The 24,892-nt window shown below is 37.7% G+C and overlaps 2 protein-coding genes across 23 annotated transcripts; one reads left to right on the top strand and one right to left on the bottom strand.

Moving 5' to 3' along the window:
- Positions 1-1,579: 1,579 nt before the first annotated feature.
- Positions 1,580-12,234, bottom strand: HNRNPA2B1 (heterogeneous nuclear ribonucleoprotein A2/B1). Of its 20 annotated transcripts, none has more exons than XR_011256704.1 (13): positions 11,169-12,234; positions 8,413-8,448; positions 8,205-8,315; positions 7,892-8,038; positions 7,465-7,675; positions 7,218-7,319; positions 7,062-7,142; positions 6,494-6,556; positions 5,220-5,339; positions 4,859-4,981; positions 4,183-4,265; positions 2,675-2,810; positions 1,580-2,128 (listed from the first exon to the last, which is right to left on the bottom strand). XR_011256704.1 is itself a non-coding variant. In XM_069588143.1 (12 exons), the coding sequence occupies exons 1-11, from the start codon at positions 11,172-11,174 to the stop codon at positions 4,204-4,206; spliced, it is 1,062 nt and encodes a 353-aa protein (XP_069444244.1). In that variant the 5' UTR covers positions 11,175-12,231; the 3' UTR covers positions 1,580-2,128; positions 4,183-4,203. The 20 variants fall into 20 exon arrangements, 8 of the variants coding, with proteins under 8 accessions (XP_069444244.1, XP_069444248.1, XP_069444246.1 ...); XR_011256705.1 differs by having other exon boundaries at positions 2,675-3,340; positions 11,169-12,231; XR_011256707.1 differs by having other exon boundaries at positions 2,738-3,340; positions 11,169-12,231.
- Positions 11,576-23,236, top strand: CBX3 (chromobox 3). Of its 3 annotated transcripts, none has more exons than XM_069588158.1 (6): positions 11,576-12,449; positions 13,595-13,646; positions 16,449-16,591; positions 18,683-18,845; positions 21,295-21,389; positions 21,940-23,236. In XM_069588158.1, the coding sequence occupies exons 2-6, from the start codon at positions 13,623-13,625 to the stop codon at positions 22,064-22,066; spliced, it is 552 nt and encodes a 183-aa protein (XP_069444259.1). In that variant the 5' UTR covers positions 11,576-12,449; positions 13,595-13,622; the 3' UTR covers positions 22,067-23,236. The 3 variants fall into 3 exon arrangements, with proteins under 3 accessions (XP_069444259.1, XP_069444261.1, XP_069444260.1); XM_069588159.1 differs by having other exon boundaries at positions 12,438-13,116; XM_069588160.1 differs by lacking the exon at positions 13,595-13,646 and having other exon boundaries at positions 12,083-12,449.
- Positions 23,237-24,892: the final 1,656 nt, after the last annotated feature.

Here is a 24,892-nt window from a genome sequence, read left to right as displayed (position 1 = left end):
CCTATGGAATTCTCTGGGCAAGAATGGGTAGCCATCCCCTTCTCCACCCAGGGATCAAACCCAAATTTCATGCACTGCAGGTGGATTCTTTCCTGTCTGAGCCACCAGGCAGTTCAAACAATGGGTGCTCAGTAAGATCTGGATATTTGGGGCCCATTTCAAGGCTGGCTCCAGCTCAGCACTAACCCATAGGATACAGATGCCATTGAAAGCAGAAAAACTCATCCTATGGGACATATATCAGTGTTTGACGATTTAAACATTTTTCATTTAAATATTAAAATACCTGAATTAGTCTCCCTTCAAAGATCTGAATTTGCTTCTTTTATTACTTGCAGTAACAGCAGAGCAGCATTAAAATCATTGTGTATATACTACCTGAGAACATGTTTCAAATTTTGAAGACATGTAAGTGAAACCAAGACAAAATTGTAAACATCCACTTCAGGTATACTGCAATTTCTGCCTCCTGCAAAGGCACCATATACTCCACACTTGAACAGTAACTGAATACAATTAAAAGAATTTGAGACCAACTTTAACTTATACTCACACACTTACTTGAGATAATGAAAACCAAAGAATATCCAGTTTCAAAACATTTCACCAAAGACAGACACCAGGGGTGGGAGCCACCCACCCAAGAAGATTCCCAGTAATGCTTGCTTTTTCTTTATCATGTGAGCAACTCCCCCCAGCCCCCTGATGTGATCACAAGACCACTTTCAAACGTGTTGCATTTTTAAGTCTGTTGCTTCACTATGGGTGATCTTCAACTCCGATCATTAGGCCATTTTGGATTCAAATTTTCAAGCCCCAATCATGTTTTCAAGCTCAGGTTATATAACCCTGAGCTTCAGCAAGAACCACAGCTAAGCTGTTCCCAAACACTTTAAATACACTGTGAGGTGAATGTATTTAACAGTACTGATTCCCCTCTTTCAGGAAACTTCCTTAAATCTCATTTCTAAAAGAAAATTAGCAGCTCAACACTTAAGACACAGAACATTCCATATTACCTATTTCATAGTTCGTTCATTTCAGCCCGTTCATTCATCCTAAAATGCCTTTCCCTATTTGTGCTGGTGTTAAACCCTGGGTGTTCTAAGATCTTATTATACCAACTTGATTTATCTTCAAAGTTTAACTTCTTCAGAGAGATGGACGTTTTTAAGATCTTATTTTCCCTAATAAATCCAGTCAGATGTTAACAAGTTTATAGCTAATAATGGATGCAGATTTTAAACAAAGTTCATCTTCTGTTAACCATCATTATTTTGACTTACCTGTGAGAGACCTCATTAAGACCCAAAATAGTAAAACAGTCAACTTTACTCTGTCCCCTTTGGTTTTTCATTGTTCCAAGTGAACATCCAGGTATACCATCATGTTTAACCCTCAAGACAACCATGATACTAGTGTAATACAACAAAACAAACCTAAGTCACAGATTTTATGTCTCCATGCGTTTGCACAGCCACCTCTTTTGGACCACTTTAGCTGGTTTAAAACCACCACCAGCAACGTTAAACATACAAGGCAAAGCCAGAAATCTATAGCATTATTCAAACGCTGAATATACAGTGTATAAAGAATGGCATTTTATTAGGGACAGCCAGTAATGTCCACAATGCTTTTCTTATGTCTATCAATATTCAAAGGAAAATGGCAATATGCATTTGCTTTGTGAAACTGCTTTAAAAATCTAGGGGATGGCAATCCTTTAGACAACTTAATGTTCATAGAACAAGATTCACATTTTATGTGTAAACATTACACCAATTATTTGAATACAAAAGTATTTATTTGATAACTTTATATTTAAAATAGAATTTTTATCTGTCTACTCACAAAACCTAATTCAAAACATGATAACATTTATCTCTCTAGCTGACTTGATGTTTACTCTTTTACAAACAATACTCAATTTGTAATTGTTTTATATTAAGACCCTATAACTAAATGAAGTCTGTTTTATCAGAAAACATTTCCCTTTAATCTTAAAAGAGTGCTTTTTTAAAATGAAGGCACCAACAAGAACTACTTTCAGATGGTACAGAATTTCTTATTTCTTGAAGACTCTGTGGTTGACCACTTCTTCATTAGTTACCTGCAGCAAGACACCTTCCTGCCAAAGGAAAAAAAAAGTATCTGAAGAAGTTTATCATGTTTGTCCAAAGAACCTAAATAACTTCAGTGGTGGTCTTAGGATCAAAGAAGACTCAGGTGCATACAGTAGAATATGCCCTGATTATCACATTCCTGAAAAGGCAATAAAGCCAGGCAATCAATCTCTGATGACATCTAAGAAATGAAATTTCAGCAGCCAACCTATATCTCTCCTATAGGGTAGGGATTGGGAAAGAATTACCGCATTTAAACCCAAGTATTTAGAATTGGATATGTACAGATTTATAATGTAGACACTTTATTCATAAATACATATTATCTGAAAGTAGATCCAACCATCTTGCCCTACCTTTTTCTTAGCCTGATCCTGTTATGCATGTAAAGCTAGAACAGTATTGAAATTAAAAAAAGTCTTTTATTTTTAATAATAAAAAAAAAACCCTAGTTCACTCAAAATGCTTGATCCAAGAAATGTGAATACAGAAGGGTGTTAACGATGGGAAATTTCATGATTTATTTAACTTGCAGCCTAACTTTTACCTACCATTTTACTACCAACACCACTGAAGGAACCAAGAAAAGCTTTATTAATGATCACTTGGCTTGCCTCAGCTGTTGAAATGAAGCACTTTACAGTCTTTGTGGCAGCAGAATATACTTGTCCATGGTTCATATCAATGCTAAAATTCCAGCAGGGAAAAAAATGATATGTTAAGCACCTGAATCTTCATAGAGGGGGAGGGGGTGGGAAAGAAGGAAAAAAAGGGGGAAAAAAAAACAACCAAAATAATATAAGTAAAATGACAGATTGGAAAACAGGGTTTATAAAAATTATTCTCTTGAGTTTATAAAATTGTTAAACTCAATTTATAGCTATGTTATACTACATAAGAACCAGCTATACTGAAAGACCATTGAAGAGTATTAGTTTATCTTTGGGGGAGGAAAATTAAGAAAGGAAAAGTAAATGAGATCTTACCTAAAGAAGTTTAACTGAAGCTTAGAACTATTTTGCTCTACACCCTCAGCTTTCGTTGGCATCCTTAAAAACTACTGTAGTTAAAGCTTTGTAGAAACAGCACAGTTTTTTAAGACTGGCTGACCTTAGTAGCCGTCAAAGAGTTCTCTTGTACTAGACCTGTATCCCTGAAGAGTACCTCGCTGGGGTTATTTTCCTTTCCTTGCATTGAAGCAGCAGCATCTAAAAGATCTAAAAAGGTGTTTCTCCTTGCAGAGATATCCCTTAAGTTATCTAGATAATTTAATCCTCATGAATTGCAGACAACACACTTACATCTGACCAGCATTTATCTTACACAAATATAACAACAGCTTTGCAATAGACCTTAATTATACTACCCACTCCTTAACTTATTTAAAATAAAAAGTCTATAATTACACAATTTCCTTTAGAATTATTTTATTAAATCATAAATGTACAACAGCTTCTTAACTCTACACACGCACTTAAATTTTTTTAAAGGAAAAACGTTATGTCTTATTACACCATGATCCTGGCTAATAGCTTTTCAAAACTTTGAGAAAAATCTTAAAAAAGGTTTCACATGTCACCTGAAACTTACAAATTTAACATTATCAAAGAAGGAATGCTTCTACACTCTTACAAAGACCACTAGAAAGAAACAACAATTAAAAAGCTAAGAAACTGTCTCAAAGGCATTTTTTTACAATCCTTCCTCCACAGTAAGGTAATGTTATTAAATAATCCAATCCATTCACAAAATGGCTCTCTGCATCTGCTCTGGTGTCTTCTGCCATATCACTGCATATTTATGCATGACTGAGATAAGATTTTCCTTAACATTGTTATTTCGATAACCTGAAGCTGTTCTGTTACCTCTGGGCTCTCATCCTCTCCTATTTATACAGTGAAGCCTGTTTCAACAGAAGTAAAGAGTAAAAAAAAATAGGTTATGAAATTATCCATCTAACCAGATTTTAAGGAAAGATAACATGATCCTAAAAAGCTTTTAACTCCTGGCAGCTAGGTCTCCCAAGACATTAACAATGTAAAACTTAAAAGCTACTTACCCATGGTAAATAGGAAGAAGCTCAGTATCTGCTTCTCCCTCCATAACCCCCACTTCCTCCACTGCCTCCTGGACCATAGTTTCCTAAAATTAATGGATTAAGAGAAAACAAACTTAATTTCCCAAATTATTTTATAACCACTCTTTAAAACAAGCAGATCACAGACCATTACTTGTTTCTAGTTAACCTCTTTACTCAAGAGACAAATTATCCAAATTCATAGATTATCACTGCTATTCTTTTAGAGGGCTCTTTCCCATAATCATACAAGTTAAGAAATTTAAAAATATACCCAGCTTAAGAAAATGTAAAAATCTATCTCAAGAATAACAACGATTTGAACTAAAAATTCAGATTTACTAAGCTAGCTTTCAAAGATACATACAAAATTTATACCACTTGCAAAGTGCTCTCAGCAAATTTGGCTTTTTCTTAGTCAGCCAAAAGGAAAAATCCCACTGAAAATGTGTAGTTCATTTATTTTACACTACTAGATACCCCAACCTCTACAATAATTTCCCAAAGTGATGTTACATTCTTATTTTCCCACAACTTTGATCTCCACAACACTTTGTATTTGGTGGGACGTGTTACCCAAACATAAACAATGAACAATTGTCATCTTCAAGTCATGAAGTTATTAACATTTCATCTCTAATCTGAAAAATCTAATTACCTCCACCATATGGTCCCCCCATGTTCCTGCTACCACCAAAATTTCCACTCTTCATTGGACCATAGTTAGAAGGTTGTTGGTTATAATTTCCAAAATCATTGTAATTTCCACTCCCGTAATTGCCTGTAAGAAAAATTTGGAAACTTTTGCACAATGAACCTCATACAAGTATTAAACCGATGATACATGCTAAGTATTTTAGACAAATTCCCACAAAAACAAATCAGAATACAAAACACCTATCTACAGTTCTACATTTTTAAAGACAACTACTGACAACAATGAAATGAAAAATCTTACGTGTTAAAGCCATTAATTCCAATCCAAATTCCCACATAAAGGTTGCAGGTGAATTTATTACCTCCTCCATAGTTGTCATAACCACCTCCGTAGCCCCCACCCTGGTTGCCATATCCAGGTCCTCCACCACCATATCCTCCTCTTCCTCCTCCATAACCAGGGCTACCTCCAAAATTGCCACCTATTATAAAATAAGCCTTTAAGTAATTAGTATTTTCAACGCCATTTGAACTGTCTTATTACATCCATTTCCAGCTTTCCAAAACTCAATTTTACAGGTAAAAGATTCTTTCTATAACATCTTCTCTAAAATAGCCTCAAGGGCAGATTCTGAATATCCACCTTTGTGAACAGCTGCCAGTGAGGAAGGCCTACCCACAAACCAACTGGGTAAAACCTTTGCAAATACCTGTAATGCCATTGGTCCAAACTAAATATACTATGGATTCTCTTGACAGTATCTTGAAATACTTATTGTGTTAAGTTTGTGGGGTAAGTCGGGGCAGACACTATGTGTGGGCTAATGCAAATTACCTACCATTTCTCGTAAATAAAATGCCCACCATACCTTTCTCTTCAGTAGAAACGGGGGGAAGAACCAGAAATTAGCAAACTCACACTGACTTAAGACTTTAATCGGTAGTTTCAGATTGCTTGCAGTTAACTGTAAAAACTCCTCTTTCTCATAAAACCAAATCAATATTTGGATTTCAAAACAAAGCTGGAAATAGTGACATGTAGGAGTATAACTTAAGTCATGCCTAATCAGTGCAAAACCAGAAATGAGGTCTATCCTGAGCTCAGTTTCACACCTCTTCTTCCGACATTCGTCAGTAGGTACCTATCTTTTTTGTACTTCAATAAAACACATGAACTAATAACAGTGGCTTAAAACCTTAGCTAGGCATGGAAGCAGCACACCAGGTATGTTCTGGAAAAATTCTCTTGGGGACTTTTGGGACATTATCCTGGTAGATTCACCCTGGTAAGAGATGAGACAACACAGTGCTCCTACAGACACTCCGCTGTCATAATGTTCATCTTGCTCATAACCACTTTTTAATACTTTTGAGAAAAACACTATACAAAATATTATTATCTCCAATTCTTTTGCTTGAGAAATAGGGCATTTTTTTAAAGTTTTTTATTTTTTAAATTTTAATATCTTTAATTCTTACATTTGCAGAAGTGTAACAACACCTGCAAGTAACTTTTTCAGTAATTTTCAACAGCTAAGATGAAAATTTAGAAAAGACATTTCATGTTTATGCTCAAATAGCACATGGTATGATTAAGATTTTAGACACATATTATCAAAAAGTAGAAGAAACTGACCTCCAGGTCCTCCTCCATACCCATTATAGCCATCCCCAAATCCACGGCCACTTCCATATCCATCTGTTAAGGGCAGAAGAAAAGGAGGATTATTTTATTCTGGTTTATGGAACTCAATTTTTTAGCTTCTACTTCCTCCAGGTTGTCCACTTATAAAAAAGCAGTTAACAATGGACAATGCTAGTTTTTCTATTTACTACATAGTTACCTGAGATTAACCAATATATAAAGCCTGAAGCAAAGAAACTTTTAGATCTCTTCAAACCTCTACTGTATTTCCACTCACTATTTGTAAAATGTCTCCTAAATTTAAAATAGCTACAATGTCCTTTTAACTCTTCCAGAAACTGAAGACCATGAAACAATCTCTGCAATTATCTGTCCATGATTAAGAGCTATACAACTCTGATTTTAAATGTTACTACCTCTTGCTAACCAAATTAGAATATCCCATTAGGACCGATCTCACCTTAAGTCTTACAGATAACAAAGTAGGTCAGACTTCCTAGACTCCAATCAAAACTTTTTCAAGCACATTCACCCTCCTCAGCTTTAAAGGTGGACTTACCAGATCCTCCTCTAAAGTTACTTCCTGGTCCTGGTCCAAAATTTCCACCTCCACCACGAGAATCTCCAAAACCAAAGTTGCCTACAATAAACACCCTGGTTAGTAACTAACATTTACACAAATAAATCCTAAGAAAAAAATGGAATTAAAAGTTACCTCCTCTTCCACTTCTAGAACTTTGGACTTCTTGCATTTCTTGTCTAGACAAAGCCTTTCTTACTTCTGCATTATGACCATTGATAGTATGGTATTTTTGCACTGGAATGAAAAGTTCAGAGTCCATTAAGTCAGTATCCTATAATAGTTAAGTTACAAGCTTACTTTTTAACAAAGTTGTAGGTGTTAACATACCCAAAACCTAAAATGTTCAAGAGCTACAATCCTAGCACTTATAGACACTTACACACAATCTTATCCACAGGATCATGGTCATCAAAAGTAACAAATCCAAAGCCTCTTTTCTTTCCAGACTGCCTGTCAGTAATTATCTCAATGGTATCAATTTTTCCATATTCCTCAAAGTAATCTCTAAGATGATGTTCCTCAGTATCTTCCTTAATTCCACCAACAAACAGCTTCTTCACAGTTACATGAGCCCCTGGCTTTCCAGATTCCTGAAATAAGAGGAAAAAAGACATCCTGACAGAAGAAACCACAAATAGGAGTAAGAGCACACCATCTGGGTAATAAACATGGCTTCTATCTTATGGCCAAATACTAAGCAAGGCACCTTTATGATAAAGAACCTTGTTCTTTGAAAAGCCACTAACTGTGAAACAGAATTTCAGCCCAGATTGTTTATTGAACAAACAAGTTGCCTATTTGCTCACCTCTCTTGCAACAGCACGTTTTGGCTCAACCACTCTCCCATCAATTGAATGAGGTCTTGCAGCCATGGCAGCATCAACTTCAGCCATGGAAGAAAAAGTCACAAAACCAAATCCTCTTGATCTTTTGCTTGCAGGATCCCTCATTACCTTGAAATACAAAGTAGTGATGTTACCATTTAATCTCATTACTTACAGCATTTAAAAATAATCAACATAAATTTAAGTGAGTTTCTTTAAGTCACTTAACGTCTTTAACAGAGAAATCCAACAGTTAAAGGATTAGTACCCCTAAGGACTTCCACAATTAACGTACCACACAATCTGTAAGTTTTCCCCATTGCTCGTAGTAGTTCCTCAAACTTTCTTCTGTAGTTTCAAAGCTCAAGCCACCAATAAAGAGTTTACGGAATTGTTCCTTTTCTCTCTGCAAAGGAAAACAGCATTTCAATTTTTATTTACATTTTCTCTTTGTATGCTGGAAATAAAATTCTTAAATATGAGGTGACCTGCTGGCAGAGTACCTTTTTCCTCTCCAAAGGAACAGTTTCTAAAGTTTTCTGGGGGGAAAAAAAAAACTTACATCAAATTTAAACCATATGTTAAACTGCATATTAGTTGTGTTACACCAAAAAAAAATTGCCTCAGCCAAACTACACGTTTCAAAATCATTATGCTTGATATAAACTTACTTGACATTAAATGAGTTTAAACAAATATAGCATCACTTAGTTTTAAAAAAAATCTTTCTGAAGAAAGAAGAGCAAATCTAGTCCCTGGTGACTGTAAAGTTAAGAGTCTTATCAATATCTGCATTCGATCCTATAACTTAGAACAGAGTTCACTTTTACATATTCAAATACAAATTTTTAAAATATAACAACTTTCGCTTTATAACCCAGTTCCCATTTGTTTCTGGATTTAGCATTTAAGAAATGAGTTTCCCTTCATTGCTCCCTCTGGTGGTGATTATAATGTAACTCAATTTTCAAAACCCTGAAAAACTTAGTATTGACTTTCTTTCCTCATATACCAACTCTCCAGAGAAAATCTTAAAAGTTCAATATATGTGGCAAAATAGCCTCAAAATTTATCTTTTCTGACCAAAGTATAAAATGACTTTTATGATTGACGGTCTCTAAAGCACATATTTTAACATAGCTGGTTTTGTTGATGGCCCAATCCACTATTACTGAACCAAAAGACAAATACAGTAAAAGACACTGTAATTTCAATTTTCAAAAACCATAAAAATATTTAAATGACCACTGTGACTATCCTCTCTAGTTACAAAATATCACTACGACTTACACTTCACCATGTAGAACTCAGTGGTCTTTTGGCAAATTACACAGCATAAAACAACTTTCATGTGAGAAGAGAGCCTGAGCTGAAATCTCAATCCTTACAAACCAGCACGCATATAAGCTACATTAATAGCTCTGTATTTGGGGCTATCAGTTAAGGAAGCTTGGATCATTTTATTTGGTTTTCAGTTGACTAGGTTAAATAACATTCAGAAACGAAAGTTAGCCACCAAGTGCACGTAGGTAAATTAAGTAGAACTACAACACTCAACCCATAGTTCCATCAAGTTTCTCTCCATGCATGATATTCTCCCAACATGTTAGAAAACAGTAATAATGCAGAGATTTCTTTGCCTGTACAGTTACTTTTAAGATTCTGAAATTTTTGAAAAGACAAATTCTCAAACTAGCTTATCAAACACTTAAAAGAACAATCTATTAAAACGGTAACTTGACATACTGGTATTTGTACACTTCACTTAAGCATATTTTATTTATTCCAAACACTTGTCAGTTAACTGGCCTTTTAAAACCCCAATAAAGAGACTAAAATACATCTACAACATTACAAATCACTAACAAAAGGCAAAAACTCATTACTTACCTCATTTTCCAAACTTACCCGCTGTCCACTATCGATTACAAACAAAGTTATTTTATAAGCGTGCTTAGGGTCAATGAAAATACCCAGGCAGACCCCCTTCGCTTGAGACCTTATGCTTATCAATGTAATCATCAACCATGATTGCAAACATAAACGAGAAAAGCAAGTGACAAAGTTCAAAAACACAGTGGCTCAGCCTAATAAAAGTTTTGTATACAGCAGAACACGCATTGAGGGACCGAGCCATGTTTTAATCAGAGTACAACTAAACTCATAATTTCAAGTTTATCACTAAAAAAACACCCGTAACCTTACCCAGTAAAGACTAAATTCCCCGGTAAAAATACTACTTAAAATACAAATAAATTATACGATTAAAAAAGAATCCGTCAGGAAAATAAAGGATTCTGAACCGAACACCGCCCCCCCCCAAAGACCTCCTTCCCCACGGCCTCCGGCAAAATCGATAATCTTCTCTAAAATTTTCATTTTATGTTTTCTACGATTCAACTGCCTTTTCAATCACCGGAAACGCAGGTAAAACTGTTACTCAAACAAGGACTGAAAAACAAAATATGAGGTCTTTATACCGTGGCACGCGTGAAACCGGGCCCAACACCCTAGAGGGTTTTACCTCCTAAGCCGAGCGAAACCGCCCAGGAGAACGCCGCCCCTCCCCCCGCCCTTCGGTGCGGCTCCTGAACGCAATGGCGCCATTTCATCGAGGGGAAAGGAGCGAGCCTCTAATGAGGTGCGCAGGACTTTAAAGCTCCAAGCTCCCTACACACTCGGAATCCACCTCGAAACAGCACGAAAACAGTCCGAAAAAAGAAATGAATAGTTACCCACTTCTAGTCCTCACTGAAAAAGTCAAGCTAGTCAAATCTAGAGAATTAAAAAGAAATCGCTGCGAGGAAGGAGAGAAATGAAAATGGCGGCCGCCAAATCCGGTTCCCGGGAGGGGGGAGGGGAAGCTCCGCAGCCCGGTTCGCTAGGACCCAAAACCCGCCGAAACGCTCCAACGCGGGGACGCCAGGACCCCCAAACCACCCTTCTTTAAAAACGGAGTAGGAATTCCTGCCTCCGCGCCCCACTTTCAGTAAAGTGGGGCTGCGTCCGCCATGTGGAAGCTCCCCATCCCCCACCCCCAGCAAAGGGAAATGGCGCCGTGAGGCTGAGGGTGGGGAAGGTGCTGTACAATTAGGCCTCTGCTAACGACCCCTCTCCAAAAATATCCTGAGACCAACCGCTTATGAAGTGGCCCAATTTCGCTGCCGCTCTCCCACGGAGGCGGATGGCCGACTTCCAGTAAGGCGCCAACGGCCTCGCCATGCCCTTTCCAACAACTCATTGATTTCAAACCCGTTACCTCCATCGCGGACTCAGTCGCTTCAGCCCGATTTCCCGCAGCCGAGCGAGATGAGAGAGATCTCCGCGGACGAACACGAACCGGACTCGTCCTGGCGCTGTAGTGAGAACTGCCGCTGCTCGAGAAACAACACCGCTGGAGCACCTCCACTCCAGACCCGGCGCTGCTGCTACTGCCGCTAGAGCCGCTGCCGCCGCTTTTCTAGAACCTTCCCCCCGACTAACGCGTCTTCCCTACGTCAGGCCGTTGCGTAAACGTCCTAACCGCCGCCAATGGCGGGAACGCTCTACGACCTCCTAGCGCCAAGTACGTGCCCCTCCCCCTTTAAGGCCAGCACTGATGCTGGACGTCAGTTGCGTAAAAGGGCTCTGTAAATTGCGGAAGGCTCGAGTCCTGCGTATTTCTGTCTCTCGGAATTGGGGACTGCCCCCGCAGGGCAGGTGAGAAACGGTCGCGCAGTTTGAAATTAACGCTGTTGGGAGGAGCTTAATCCTCAACCCAAAAGTCCAGCCCCCTCATCCCGGGAAGTGGTCCTTACAGCTACGCTTCGATGGCTTTTCCTCGGTCCCCAGTTTTAAAAAAATCTTTGTAGTCTCTTCCACTGTGTTTTCCCTCCCCCACCTTCTCCTATCCTCCCCTCTCTGCGCGGAGAACCGACTGACCCCTTCCGGAAACACCCGAAGCGACTTCTAGTCAACAAATTACACTTAACGATCCACCACCCTAACCCTGGCCAATGTTTTTGGGGTCCACATTTCAGGTAGTCGAAAGTGGTGCTCGTTCTTAGTTCCCGATTCCTCCCACCCACCCCCAACGTTTGGAGGCACCCAACCCCAGGGGCGAGGAAGTGGGCGGAGTCCTGTTTTGGCGCCAGTCGCTAAGGCGGCAGCAAAGCAGGAAACACCTCCGCTGAGTAGGCTTAGGTCGCGGCCCTCAGCTCCCTCCTCGCCCTCCCTTCGGGCGACCACCAGACGCCACGCCGCGAACTCTAAGAGCCGCTGTCACCGCCCCCTGCTTTCCCCCCTCCGTCGGGCCCGGGCTCCGGCTCGGGCTCCCGGCGGGCACTGCGCGGCGCGCGGCCCCACCCCCCGGGGCGCGCGCCCACCCCGCCCCTGGCGGCTGCCTGGCGTGGGCGGTGCCACCTTCCCCTCCCCCCAGCGGCGGCCCCGCGCGCAGCGCTGCTCCCCAGCCCCCCTCCCCCTCGGATGTGACTGGAGCTTGAGGCGCGCAGGGCCGGAGACGTCGCAGACCCGGGACCCGGAGCAGCTCAGAGGCGGTGAAGTCGGTGTCTTTTTTTTTTTCTCTAGCTTTCACTCGGTGGTGTTGCTTAAGATACCGCATAAGCCCCAGAGACCCGCATTTCCCCGCTTCCTATCTTCCTCGCCGGACCCCGAGTCAGGACCTGGCGGGAAGGAAAGGAGAAGCGAACAGAGACCCCGTGGCGGGCCTGGCTTCGGGCCGGCGTCTGTAGTTGGTTTAGGGGATGAGACTCTTCTCAAGGTTGAAAGCTGTGGCGCCAGCCGCCTTATTTCTAGACAAAGCGCATTTTTTCCTCCCCTCCCCCATCCCGGACGAGGTTGAGGGGGCCTTCCTTCCCGTCCCGTGCTTGGTCGGCGACTTGGGCCTCCAGGGAGGGCGGTGCATTCTCCCGCATCCGCGCAGCCGAGTGTCCGCAGACTGCGGCGGGCGCTCCGTTACGTGGCCGCCGCCGGGTGGGGAGAGGCACGGGCCCCGTGGCGCAGTGCCCTTGAGCCCCCGCGCCGCGGCCTTTGTTTCTCCCCGCGGATGCGCTGACCACGAGGCCCGCGCTCTCGTGTGGCGGGGTTAGGGGCCGGGCGCTAAGGCCTCGTTAAGCCGGGTGGGGTAGGGGTTTAAGGGGAGCGGATGAAAGTGCAGAAATAACTGATTTGTTTTCAAAAGTGGCACGAAATGTAACTGGAGCATCTCGGTATGTTTTAGTTTTTCAACTAGTGATTGAGAAGGTCTCTAAGAAGAAACCAAGTTAGAATTAAATTACATAGACGACTCTTCCGATTGTTAATGTCTTAGAGGGGAAATTCACACTAATTATTGTAATCGATTGGACACTTGTCTGATTTGAACCAGGTTATTTAGCTAGTTTTTTAAAATGCTGACTATGGTTTAAATGGGATTCGGATTGGAAAAAAAAAAATTTGTCAAATTTTTACCCTGTAAAGCTTTCGCGGATACTAGGTTCTCAGTAAGGTTGTATAGATAACTTACAGCACTGATATACTCTCAGGCACGTATCACTAGTTTACTCAGAATCTTAAAACTGCTCCTCTGGATTTGTATATGTTTGATGACATGGGCTAACTAGGTGGGGGTTGGAATCAAAACAAAAACTTACGTGTAGCTATCTTTTTATGTCTTACAAACTTCTTAACTGTCATGCATTTTTTTAGTAATAGCTCTTCAAGTCTGCAATAAAAAATGGCCTCCAATAAAACTACATTGGTAAGTTAATGAAAACCTAAAATATTTAAGGATCTAACTCAAACTTTTTTCCTCCCAAAATTATAACTGCACCTCTGTGGTTGGGAAATTACACCCATATGTAGTTCCAAGTTCCCTCTCCCCCACAACTTAATGGGGAGAAGTTAGGAGCATAAAAGGAAATTATTACATTCACTTGACTTCATAGTGTTTCGATTCATTTAAAGAAACCTAATTTTGGGAGGGTAGCACAATGTGAGTTTTACCAAGTATTTTTATTTTGGAAAGATACACAAATTTATGTGACATGGAAGAAGGTTACAGGTATAGACAGACAAAGTAATAAAGCCTTGTTGATTACTGTTCTCTAAGTTACTCTATACTGAATTCTAGAGAAAGCAGGTATTTTCAGTATTGCCCTGTTTAAAAAACGGATATCTTGTACAGTTAGATTGAGATGAAAGTTGTGTCTTTCAAATTGTTTTGGTTACTGTCATGTTTCAAACGTGCTTATTCTAAAATACAGAAGGACTTTAAATCATTGCAGTGCAGTTTTTTTAAATACTCAGCATGAAAAACATCACGCATGTCCAGAAAAGAGAGAAGACTAGATCTTCTGAGCAATTTTTTTTCTCTCCAGCAGTTCTTAAACCCACAGTTTGCATTCTTAGGTTTCATTAAAAGTTCTACAGATTGTTGACATATGTGTATTCAGCCTTGTTAAGTTACAGATTTTAATTTAAGCACTGAAATATTCACATAAAAATCATGAAATTCAGTTATGTAATTCTAATACATTGTGTTAATAATTGCAAGTATATGAAGGTTAGTGTGTTAACATCTAAATGAGCAAAACATTTCCTTTTGGTTTGTAACTTCTGCCCTTGGGTTTCACAACAAAAGGATAAGTTGGTGGGTTTTTTTGTTTGTTTCATCATTAGATATGCACTTTTAAGTCAGACATCCTGAGAAATGTTTAAATATGAAATATAAAGCCTGTCTGGTGGCATTCTTTATTCCCATGCTTTTGGGAAAGCCCAAAGCATCTTCGAACACGTCTCAGGAATGAACTGTCTTTCAAATTTCGTAATCAGTAAACCAAAATGTAGATAATTAAATTGGCTTTACAATCACCAGTATCTTTAAAGTATTGGATGGGAAAGGAGCTACCTGTCCCTGAGACTGTGGGGATAGATATATAGATACAAAAAGCAAATAGATGCTTCTGTTAAATTGCTCCTGCTTACAGTTTGATAGTCTTCAGTATCTACTTTTCATTTTAAAATAATTTTGTTAAGTGTTGTGAGGTAATGTGTGCTTTAAGTGGGAAAGTGAGTGGATTTTCTCTTGAAAAAGATGAGCATTTGAAACTAGCTTATGAGTGCTATAGTAGTAAATATTTTGTTTCCTCTGCTAAATTTTTTTAATCTTTTAATTTTCTGCATTTATTTTGTCTCTTCTTTACTCCGTTAGCCTCTTAACTTTCTTGGATGTAGTTTTGTTTTTCGTTTAGGATCAGTATCTAGTAAGCTTTTGTTATGTTCATTTTTCTTCTTTCTTCCCACTGCCACTACCTTTGTTGTACTGTACAGAGGCAGAAAGTTATTGGACTGAGTACAATATCCAAGTATCTTGACTAATGAGAGTTTTACGGTCTAACATGGAGAATGATATCCAGCAAAATCAGATGCTGGCTGCATTATTTAAATTTCACAGGATTTTTATTTCTTTCATAGGATATTTATTTAGAAATGTGTGTATACACTTCTAAATGATTATATATTTTTTGATGTCCTTTGTAATCTTGAGGCATTGGTGTTAATTTTCCCTGCTTTCATGCAATGTGCAGGATGACTTTAGTAATTGGACAATTAAGATTTTTTTAAAAATAGCACCTCTTTTAAGGTGAAATGATTCCAAGATGAGCATAATGTGGGGTTTCCCCGCTTAGTCTCCATTTTGAGTTATTGGAAAGTAGAGGGATCTTGGTGTCCTGCTTCTCTCAAATAGTGTTAAACACACACAGACACACACACTTAAAACCTTGTTTTAAGTGAATTTTGTTGACCAGTTTAGAATCTTTCTGTTGAGAAACCAGGAAGAAAAGGGTTTTTTTTTCTCATTAGTGAATTAAAATGATCCAGCATTTTGGCCTCTTGAAGTTAACAGTGTTATAGATTGTTCCAAGTGGTCAGTAATATCTACCGAAATTATGGGGAAACGATTTTGTCCTTAACCTACTTATGGTCTCCTTGGTTGACCCTGCAATTGATAATCAGGGTTCTGAACCACGTTTTCGTTCTGCAGCTATCTTTTCTCTTTATTGTACAGATTTTAACGTTGGTGTTTGAATTGAGAAAGGGGGTCTTACTTAGCGTTTGGGAGCTATATTTTTAATGGGTCTATGGTTCACCTAATAAGACCTGTCGCTGTTATTCTCCTTTGTATTAGTCTCTAGTAGTTTCCTAATAGTCGTTTTTTGCTGTCTTGTAGTTACAATGAGTGAAAACTCTACTATACTTGGTCTTGTAGACTATGTAGAAATAAAACTAGGAAAAGATAAAACAATTTTCAAGGGAAATGTCTTTGATGAATTATTTCAGTGAAGGGTAGTGGGGGATAGATTTGAGCTAAACCCATAGAATCAACCATTCCTTTATTTTGCTGATTATCTGTTAACTTTTTCAGAAAGTGTTTGCCTTGGGATATAAAAGTGAAAATTTAGGTGTTAAATGCAGTGATAATATCAGCAGTTTTAGCCTTTAAAATGTACTCAAAAATCAAACAAAAAGACATTTCTTAAATCTCTCCCTTTTGTTTTAGCAAAAAATGGGAAAGAAGCAAAACGGAAAGAGTAAAAAAGTTGAAGAGGCAGAACCTGAAGAATTTGTAGTAGAAAAAGTGCTGGACCGCCGTGTAGTGAATGGGAAGGTGGAGTATTTCCTGAAGTGGAAAGGATTTACAGAGTAAGAAATCTCAGTGCTTTTATTGTATGTTTAACTGTACTTAAGTAGTGTTTAAAATTTGTTTTTAGCTTAAAAATAGTTTTATCCATTTTTTCATAGATTTCTTTGAATTTAAAGGCACCTATAATTCAGGGTATCTTGTTTAAAGAGTCAAGGCTTTAGCCTGCAATTGTAAACAAGCAGATTTGAGACTAGTTGCTTACCTTGGAGAGTCAAATTTATATAATTATATAGAGTACAGGTTGCTTTTTTTAATGTAGTTGGATACTGTGCTAATTAATTGTTTCCCTACAGTGGACATTAAAAAAATATTGAAGCTATATAAGGTATACTAGTGGGTCTTAAACAAAAGTGTTTATCATAATTCAGATCCTACCCTAGGCTTACTATTCTCCTAATCTCTTTAAGTAGAGCCTAGGTATTTTTTAAGCGACCTGGTTCTTCATATTCCCTGTTACTAATTGCTAACAAAAGTCTTTATAATGTTACTGTTTTGTGAATAACTTACATGCAGAAATTATACTCACTTTATCATCTACAATTTACTTGAATTCTAATCTTAGACCACAAAAACAGCAAAACTGAGCAGTAACTATTGAAAATGTATAGGTGGAAGTGGACAACAGTTTTCTGAGCTTGGTTGAGATGGGGAGTATAATGGTTCTCTTATCTACTGCTGCTTTTACCATTCACATTTAAAATCACCTCCACAGCAATTTGGGAATTATGATTTGAGTGGAAGATTTGTGTTTCTCTGTTCTATTTTTGCAGTACCCTTAGTTGAGCTTAAATATATATATGTAAGTTTGTGATTTAGGCACTAGAAAAAAATTTCTTACAATTAGAACCAAGTCTGCAGTATTTTAAGTAAGACTTAACCAATTTGCTAAAGAAGTGATTACCCTCATATGGCAGACAGTTTTGTGGGGTTTTGTTTGTTTTATCCTATGAGGCATTAAAAGCTGTTTGTCTGTGTATCTTACCCATCAAAACACTGGAAAATTAACTCCTCCCTCTTTCTCTCCATGGTTGAGGCCACTAGTGTGACTAAGGACCTGCTATCTCCTGTATAATGTATTAGGTAATATTTTATTGAAATAACATTACCGAACGGGGGCTCCACTTTAGCTCTTTCGTCCTCCTCCACTCTTAAGTCTGCCAATTTTAGAGTCTCGGGACATCAACAGACCTTATTGTAACCAGAGGTTTAAAGCATCTTTCCTAGCATCTCTAAAATGATTCATTTCATTGTGTGTAGTTCTGTAAAAGTTTTTTGGATCAAAGCACACAAAGTTGGCAATCTTGTCACAAATGTTGTAGGCTGATCTCACTTTCACATTTGGTAATTGACATTCATTTTCTTTCCAGCCCTTCTGAAAAACATGAAAATGGTCATCTTGGCCTTGTATCAGAGATGGGCAAGCTTTTTCCCTAAAGAGCCCAGTATAGAAGATAGTCTGAGCTTTTGGGGCTTTGGCTTTCTGTCCCAGCTACTTTGTGACTATAGTACAAAAGCAACAATAGGCAATATAGTAAACTGTTCATAATAATGCTTTTGCTTATGGGTCCCAAAAACATGATTTTTATTTTGAAATTTTTCCCCAACCAATTAAAAATGTAAAAAAAAATTCTTTTTTCATTTCCCACTCTGAGTAGAATTGAAATACTGCAGCAGAAATTGAAAATACTGTCTCATGTTTGAGAATGCTTCTGAATTACGTTTTTTAAAACACAGTATTGGAGGCCTTAACCCTAGGCACTATCTGATAAAGTAATTTGGGGTGGGATCCAGAATTCACTTTTCTGAAAGAAAGTGAGAAATTCCAAAGTGAGTTGTCCATATAACTTGGAAAAATATTAGCTACATTTATTCCGCTAGTCAGGTTCAGTTACTTGGGAGGTAATACGACACATTACCCGCTGAGCACAAACTGTGCAAGTAGACACAAAATGAAGTACAGATTCTTCATGTAGGGGGTAGGAGGTAGGGGGAAGTATCGGCAGTACAGAGCACTTTTTCTCGGGTATTATTAAATTGATCTGGACAGTGGTTATTAACCAAGAACTTTTTTTTTTTTTTTAACGACACAGTGCAGACAATACTTGGGAACCTGAAGAAAATTTAGATTGTCCAGAGTTAATTGAAGCATTTCTTAATTCTCAAAAAGCTGGTAAAGAAAAAGATGGAACAAAAAGAAAATCTTTGTCTGACAGTGAATCTGATGATAGCAAATCAAAGAAGAAAAGAGATGCTGTAAGTATAAAACATTGGCCAGCAGACTGGCTTCTTTGTAAAAGGATGGCTTGATTTTTTTAAATACTTTTTAAGACACGAGTACTTGAAAAATATCATTAAAAAGGCTCTTTAAATACTTAGGATGAAAGGAGAGGCATGATTTAACCCTACATTGTGTAAATGTCCAGTAAGCACTTACATTTCTTTAAATCGTTGTGCTACTGTTATTTTGGGTATATTGATGGATTTGGTGCCAGATGAGACAATTTCCTCTGATCTAAACCAGCTGTATTAAATAAAAACAATACAAAGTTATTTCATTGAAAATCACTTACAATACAGTGAAAACAATCTATATCACACGTTCTGATTATCAGTCATTAGTGAGTGGTAGTGACCAAAACTTTGGTATATGATCCTTGGTATTCCCAAAAAATACTTTGATTTTGAAGTATATAATCTTGCATAATAGTTTTTTTATTGGCATGAATTGAGAAAACTGGTTCATTCACTGCGTGTGTATTTTGAATCAACCTTTGCTTTATTGGTTTCTCTGTGGCTTTGGGCAAATTATATCCTTGCTTCTACCCTCAATTTTAAAACTGATTATACTTGCCCTGCCTTTTGGCCTAACATGGTAATTTAGGGAAAAATCTTGGGTCTGAATTATATCTAGGCTTGGGGACCTAATATACAATACAGATTTATTGATCGGGACTTTGGATTTAAAAATAGGTAATTTGAACTATAAGTACTTTACAGGTAGTCCAATAACTTAATGTCAACTCTGTCAAGATCGTAGGTGTATTATCTTTGTTTTTATAGAAGGAAAACAGATGGGGGCTACAGATTTGGTTCTGAATGCTTTAGCAACCAAAGCAAAAAGGTGGCAATGTTAAGAATCATTTATAAGTAAATTGAAAGTCTACCACATGCTCCATAGAAGCACCATTTAATAACAGTGTTGTTTAGTTGCTAAGTCTTGTGGTATTCTCTTGGAACCCCATGGACTGTGTAGCCTGCCAGGCTTTTCTGTCCATGGGATTTCCCACGGAAGAATACTGAAGTGGGTTGCCATTTACTTCTCCAGGGGATCTTCCTGACCCAGGAATCGGACCCCCATCTCCTGCATTCGCCAGTGAATTCTTTTACCACTGAGCCACTAAGGAACAATGGTTATCCTGTATTGTGCCCATGTAATGTGCCAGGGAGTGTTCTGAATAACTAAATTTGCGTTTCAGATACTTTGAAATGTCTATGAAACAGATAGTATTAATAGTATGTATTTTATGGAAAATGAACCTGAATCACAAGTTAACTTTCCCAAAGCCACAAAGGTTAGGGGCATCATTATAACCTAGGCAGTCGGACTCCAGAGCTTGAGGTAATGATGTAAAAGTCTCATGGGGAGAAAAAGGATTTGCTACACTCTAGAAAATGGCAACCCACTCCAGTAGTCTTGCCTGGAAAATCCCATGGATGGAGGAGCCTGGTAGGCTGCAGTCCATGGGGTCGCTAAGAGTTGGACATGACTGAGCGACTTTTCACTTTACTGAATCGCAGAAGGAAATGGCAACACACTCCAGTGTTCTTGCCTGGAGAAACCCAGGGACTGGGGAGCCTCGTGGGCTGCTGTCTATGGGGTCACACAGAGTTGGACATGACTGAAGTGACTTAGCAGCAGCAGGAAATTCTCAAGGATCCCAAAAAACTTGTTTATATGGATTGTAACTGTCAGTACTAACTGCATTTGAAATTAAAGTAGAAATTTATAAAATACCATATTTTCAGTTAAGAATAACAAGGCCTGGCATTTTACATTTTTGCAAATTTTGTCAGTGTTTGTCTTAATAAGACTTTGGTTCAGTATTCAGTTTGCTGTGATATGTTGCTTGGTAGAAGTATGTGAATATTATGTGAAGTCACAGATAGATGAAAAGAGGAGATCATGAAGATAAATAGTCCAGAAGGTTTTCAGCATCCCTGGGGGTCCCTCAGACCACACTTTTGAGAGCCACAGGTTTATTTTTATAAGGTTTGTTATCGTTCAGATTGATTACAGCACTGATTACTGTCAGTTTTTTTAAACTTTTTACAGGTTTGCTATTTATAGTTTATGCTTTTAAAAATATGTAATTTAGACTGATTCCTAGAAGTAATTTGAAATACTACTTTCAAGAATTTATAATCATTAAAAATAAGAGATTTGGGTTTTTTCCTGCTTTGTGTCTTTGAAAAAAATTGTTTTCTTGATTTATGATTCAGAATATTTTTATAGACATCCAGATTTATTTTTTCTGCTTATAAGTTTAATGGAAATTAAAAGGTGTTTAGTACTCTTGCTCTAATCATTGTTTCACTATCAGAAGGCTATATGTCATGAAGACAAATTGGAAGTTAATATTAGTTTCCTCTATGATGAAATATGTGGAAACATTTATGTAATCATTTAACTTTTTCTGAACAGGCTGATAAACCAAGAGGTTTTGCCAGAGGTCTTGATCCAGAACGAATAATTGGTGCCACAGACAGCAGTGGAGAATTAATGTTCCTCATGAAATGGTGAGTGTGAATTGCTGTTGTATTTTAAAGTAAGAATAGATATGTTTTTTATTAAAAAAAAAAAACCTATGAATTTTTTAAAAACCTATCTATCTAGGCTTTATAAATAGTTCACAATCATTAGGTAGCAAGTTGGTTTTAGTCACCAAGTCGTGGCTGACTCTTTGCAACCCCAAGGACTATTGCCCACCAGGCTCCTCTATCCATGGATTTTGCAAGCAAAAATACTAGAGTGGTTTGCCAGGGATTAGACCTTTGTCTCCTGCATTGGCAGGCAGATTCTTGGCACTGAGCCACCAGGGAAGCTCTAGGTAGAAAGTAGTTATCTGTTGAAAGAATGATTCGCTTTTACTTAGCTAAAGCAGAGATTGGCAAACTGACCTGTCTTGGAAAATGCAATTTTATTGGAACACAGCTACAAGTAACCACATAACCCTCTTGAAGCACTTAAACACGTTTTGATTGAATTACGATTTTTGAAATGCATGGTTATCACTTGACAAAAAAATGTTTAGGCTTTTTAACTGAATACTTTTTTCTCTCATGACAGGAAAGATTCTGATGAGGCAGACTTGGTACTGGCAAAAGAGGCAAATATGAAGTGTCCTCAAATTGTAATTGCTTTTTATGAAGAGAGACTAACTTGGCATTCTTGTCCGGAAGATGAGGCTCAATAATTGTTTGCATTGCCTTTTATATATATTTATATATATATATAAAATGTGGGTCTTGGTTTTTTGATTTATTAGTGTGAAGAAATAACTACATTCTAATGAAAATCAGGTTTGATACGTTTGTTTTGAAGTAATATTGGGGAAGTTATATTGGGTTTTTTGTTTTTTTCCATCTGTAGCACTGGTTACTTTGAACAAATAAAAGCTTTCTGTAGTTGCCTCCTTCAGTAGGAAAGAATTTGATACCATGATATATTATTTCCTCAGCATTAGAGAACAGTTTTTCTAAATGTTGGAGGAAATCTCCATAGTCATTACTCAATCAGAATTTAGAATTTGCATTTAACTCATATATGCCTGAGGACCATTCTGAGTTTTTTATATGTGTATACATAAAAGACATGTAAATTGTTTGGGAGTTAATTTTTTGTTGTGGTTTTTGTTTTGGTAAATATATTTAAACAACAGCCTTTCATAACCATGGATAAGCCCATGTTCTGGAATTACATCATTTTGAGCAATATAAGAACTTCAACTTAGATTAAAAATTTAAGTCTTAACCTTTCAAATTAAATAATTTTGCAATTAATTAGATAAATTAAGGAGTTTAAATTGGGTAATTTTTTAAAGCATCCCTATCAGAATCTGCATATAAGTGCAGTTTTATATGCAGAAACCCTGGAAAGAGAATTTTTATCACTGTCAACAACCTTCCCAACCAAATGAAAAAAGTAGAAAAATTCTAGTATGTTTTAATATAGCAAAGCAAAACTTAGTTAAATGGACACTTGATGGTTCCTTTTGGTGAACCATTGTTTTACAAGAAATTGAAGTCTCTGTGCTATATTTAGGAAATGTTGTGATACATGGGATGTCTCAGATTTGTTCATTGAAACCTAATCAGATAGTTTTAAAATATTGGCAGTGTATGATCTACAGGAATAAATGAGTGAACAAACTTTTCTAATCTATGCTTGACCTACATGTTTTTTCAGACTTGACTCTGATCCATTCCTTACACGAAGGCTCAATTTTCTCAGTATATTGGGTTACTAGTTCAGCAGAAGCCAAGAAAAACAATAACTTTGTAGTAATCAGAATGTTATTCAACTGTATATTGTTTACTTTATTGTAAATACTGGTGAACAGTGGTCAATAAATAGTTTTATATTCCTTTATGTGATTAGACTTTCTTTTTTCTTTATCTGGTGACCTTTATGGTGGGAGTAGAGACATATTCATTGAATTAATAACATCATGTTTATAAATATGATCAGTGATATCACTGATAGCTTACCATGAACGATGTTGGATTTGTGATCTCCGAAGATTTAGCTTTGGGACCAGGGACCAGGCTTGATCACTCAAGAGCTTTTGTGTAGCAGAGTTTTATTAAAGTAAGGGACAAAGGAAGCTTTTGACACATCAGAAGGGGGATGGGGAATGCCCCCCTAGCTAGTCTTATCAAGGCCTTATATACTTTTTTCAGACCCACTCCCAACAACATCTTAAATTAAGATCAGAATGAACAATTGATTTTACTAGACCCACTCCGTAATATACATTTTAAGATGACAGGATTAGTCAGAAGGTTTTTTGTTAAGGAGAAACATGTCCTCTAGCAAGATAACATTGTTATATTGGCTAAGACAAAGCAATGTAGAAAAGAATTTGTCCTTTTCTGCTTTTCTAGGGCTCCAGACGTGTTTGTCCTTGGGAACCCTGGACTTCTTATCAACCTACCTAGGAATTGACTATCACCACTTAAGGCATTAGAGTACCTGTTTTAGACCCTTTGAGTTTAGTAGTTTTAACTGGAATATGTATTAACACGAAAAGATTTTCTTACTAAAATACAGTTTCCAGTGATGCTTAAGAGGAACTTTTTTCATCAAAGTGGAATTTCGATATTTATATCTAAGGCTGTTGAAACTGCCATCTTAAATCATAGGTATTCTGAGGACTGTTATGACACATTTCTACTAATTTTGAAAGTTTATACAGAGAAAAGGAAAAAACTAAACTGTTTATTAACCTTTTTGTAGACCTACTGTTTGCTCTGAACAGTGGGTTTGTATGTGATAACCTTTTGTTTTGATCAGAAATTGATGACCCTGCATTAAGCGTTAGAGCATTTCTGCAAACTGTGTTGTCCATGTATTTTAATATTCCTTATGTTGTATGTTTCTTGTGGTTACTTTAAAAAGTCACAAACTTGAATGGCCTAAAACAACACATTTGTTCTAGTTCTGGAGGCCAGAATTCCGAAATACAGTGTGAGGGCTGGTTCCTTCTGGAGCCTCTGATGGCAAAATCTGCTTATCTCTGTTCCTAGAGGCCATCTCTTCCTTGGTTTCTGGCCCCTTCTTCAAAACCAGCAGTGTAATGTAGTGTCTCAAATTATTTGACCTCTCTGTACTTCAGTTTCCTCATCTGTGAAACATAAATCATGATGAAATAATAATTGTGTGAGACACTTAGTGTCTTGTAAGTGGTAATAAGAATTTTTTTATCTGATTTTAATAGGGACACTGTAAGCTGTTGTATGGAGATTCCCCAACTGAATCAGTTATTGGGTATGAACACTTAGGTTGTTTGTAGTTTTCTGCTTTTAGATGATTGTGAACATTCTTTTACATAATGTATAGTAAGACTTGAGTAGATACAGATGGATTCCCAGAAATTTTTGAAGTCAAGCTTGTACTGGTGTACTCTTCTATCAGTAGTCATTATCCCACATCTTCATTTGTACTGCAGATTAATACTGAGTCTGATTTTGTTGCGAGTCCAGTGGCATCTTGTTTTAATTTGCATGTCTGATATTTTTGT

This window comes from Ovis canadensis, chromosome 4 (assembly GCF_042477335.2).
Source record: "Ovis canadensis isolate MfBH-ARS-UI-01 breed Bighorn chromosome 4, ARS-UI_OviCan_v2, whole genome shotgun sequence".
Classification (NCBI taxonomy): Eukaryota; Metazoa; Chordata; class Mammalia; order Artiodactyla; family Bovidae; genus Ovis; species Ovis canadensis.
This window is presented reverse-complemented; position numbering and strand designations above follow the sequence as displayed.

What these genes read in the sequence shown, in the direction of transcription:
- HNRNPA2B1 (XM_069588143.1), bottom strand. An exon ending in AACGTGCTGTTGCAAGAGAG is followed by an intron (nt 7,676 to 7,891) that starts GTGAGCAAATAG and finishes CTCTTATTTCAG; the next exon opens with GAATCTGGAAAGCCAGGGGC. An exon ending in TTCTAGAAGTGGAAGAGGAG is followed by an intron (nt 7,143 to 7,217) that starts GTAACTTTTAAT and finishes TGTTTATTGTAG; the next exon opens with GCAACTTTGGTTTTGGAGAT.
- CBX3 (XM_069588158.1), top strand. Translation starts at nt 13,623, where the DNA reads ATGGCCTCCAATAAAACTACATTG. An exon ending in CCTCCAATAAAACTACATTG is followed by an intron (nt 13,647 to 16,448) that starts GTAAGTTAATGA and finishes CTTTTGTTTTAG; the next exon opens with CAAAAAATGGGAAAGAAGCA. An exon ending in CAAAGAAGAAAAGAGATGCT is followed by an intron (nt 18,846 to 21,294) that starts GTAAGTATAAAA and finishes TTTTCTGAACAG; the next exon opens with GCTGATAAACCAAGAGGTTT.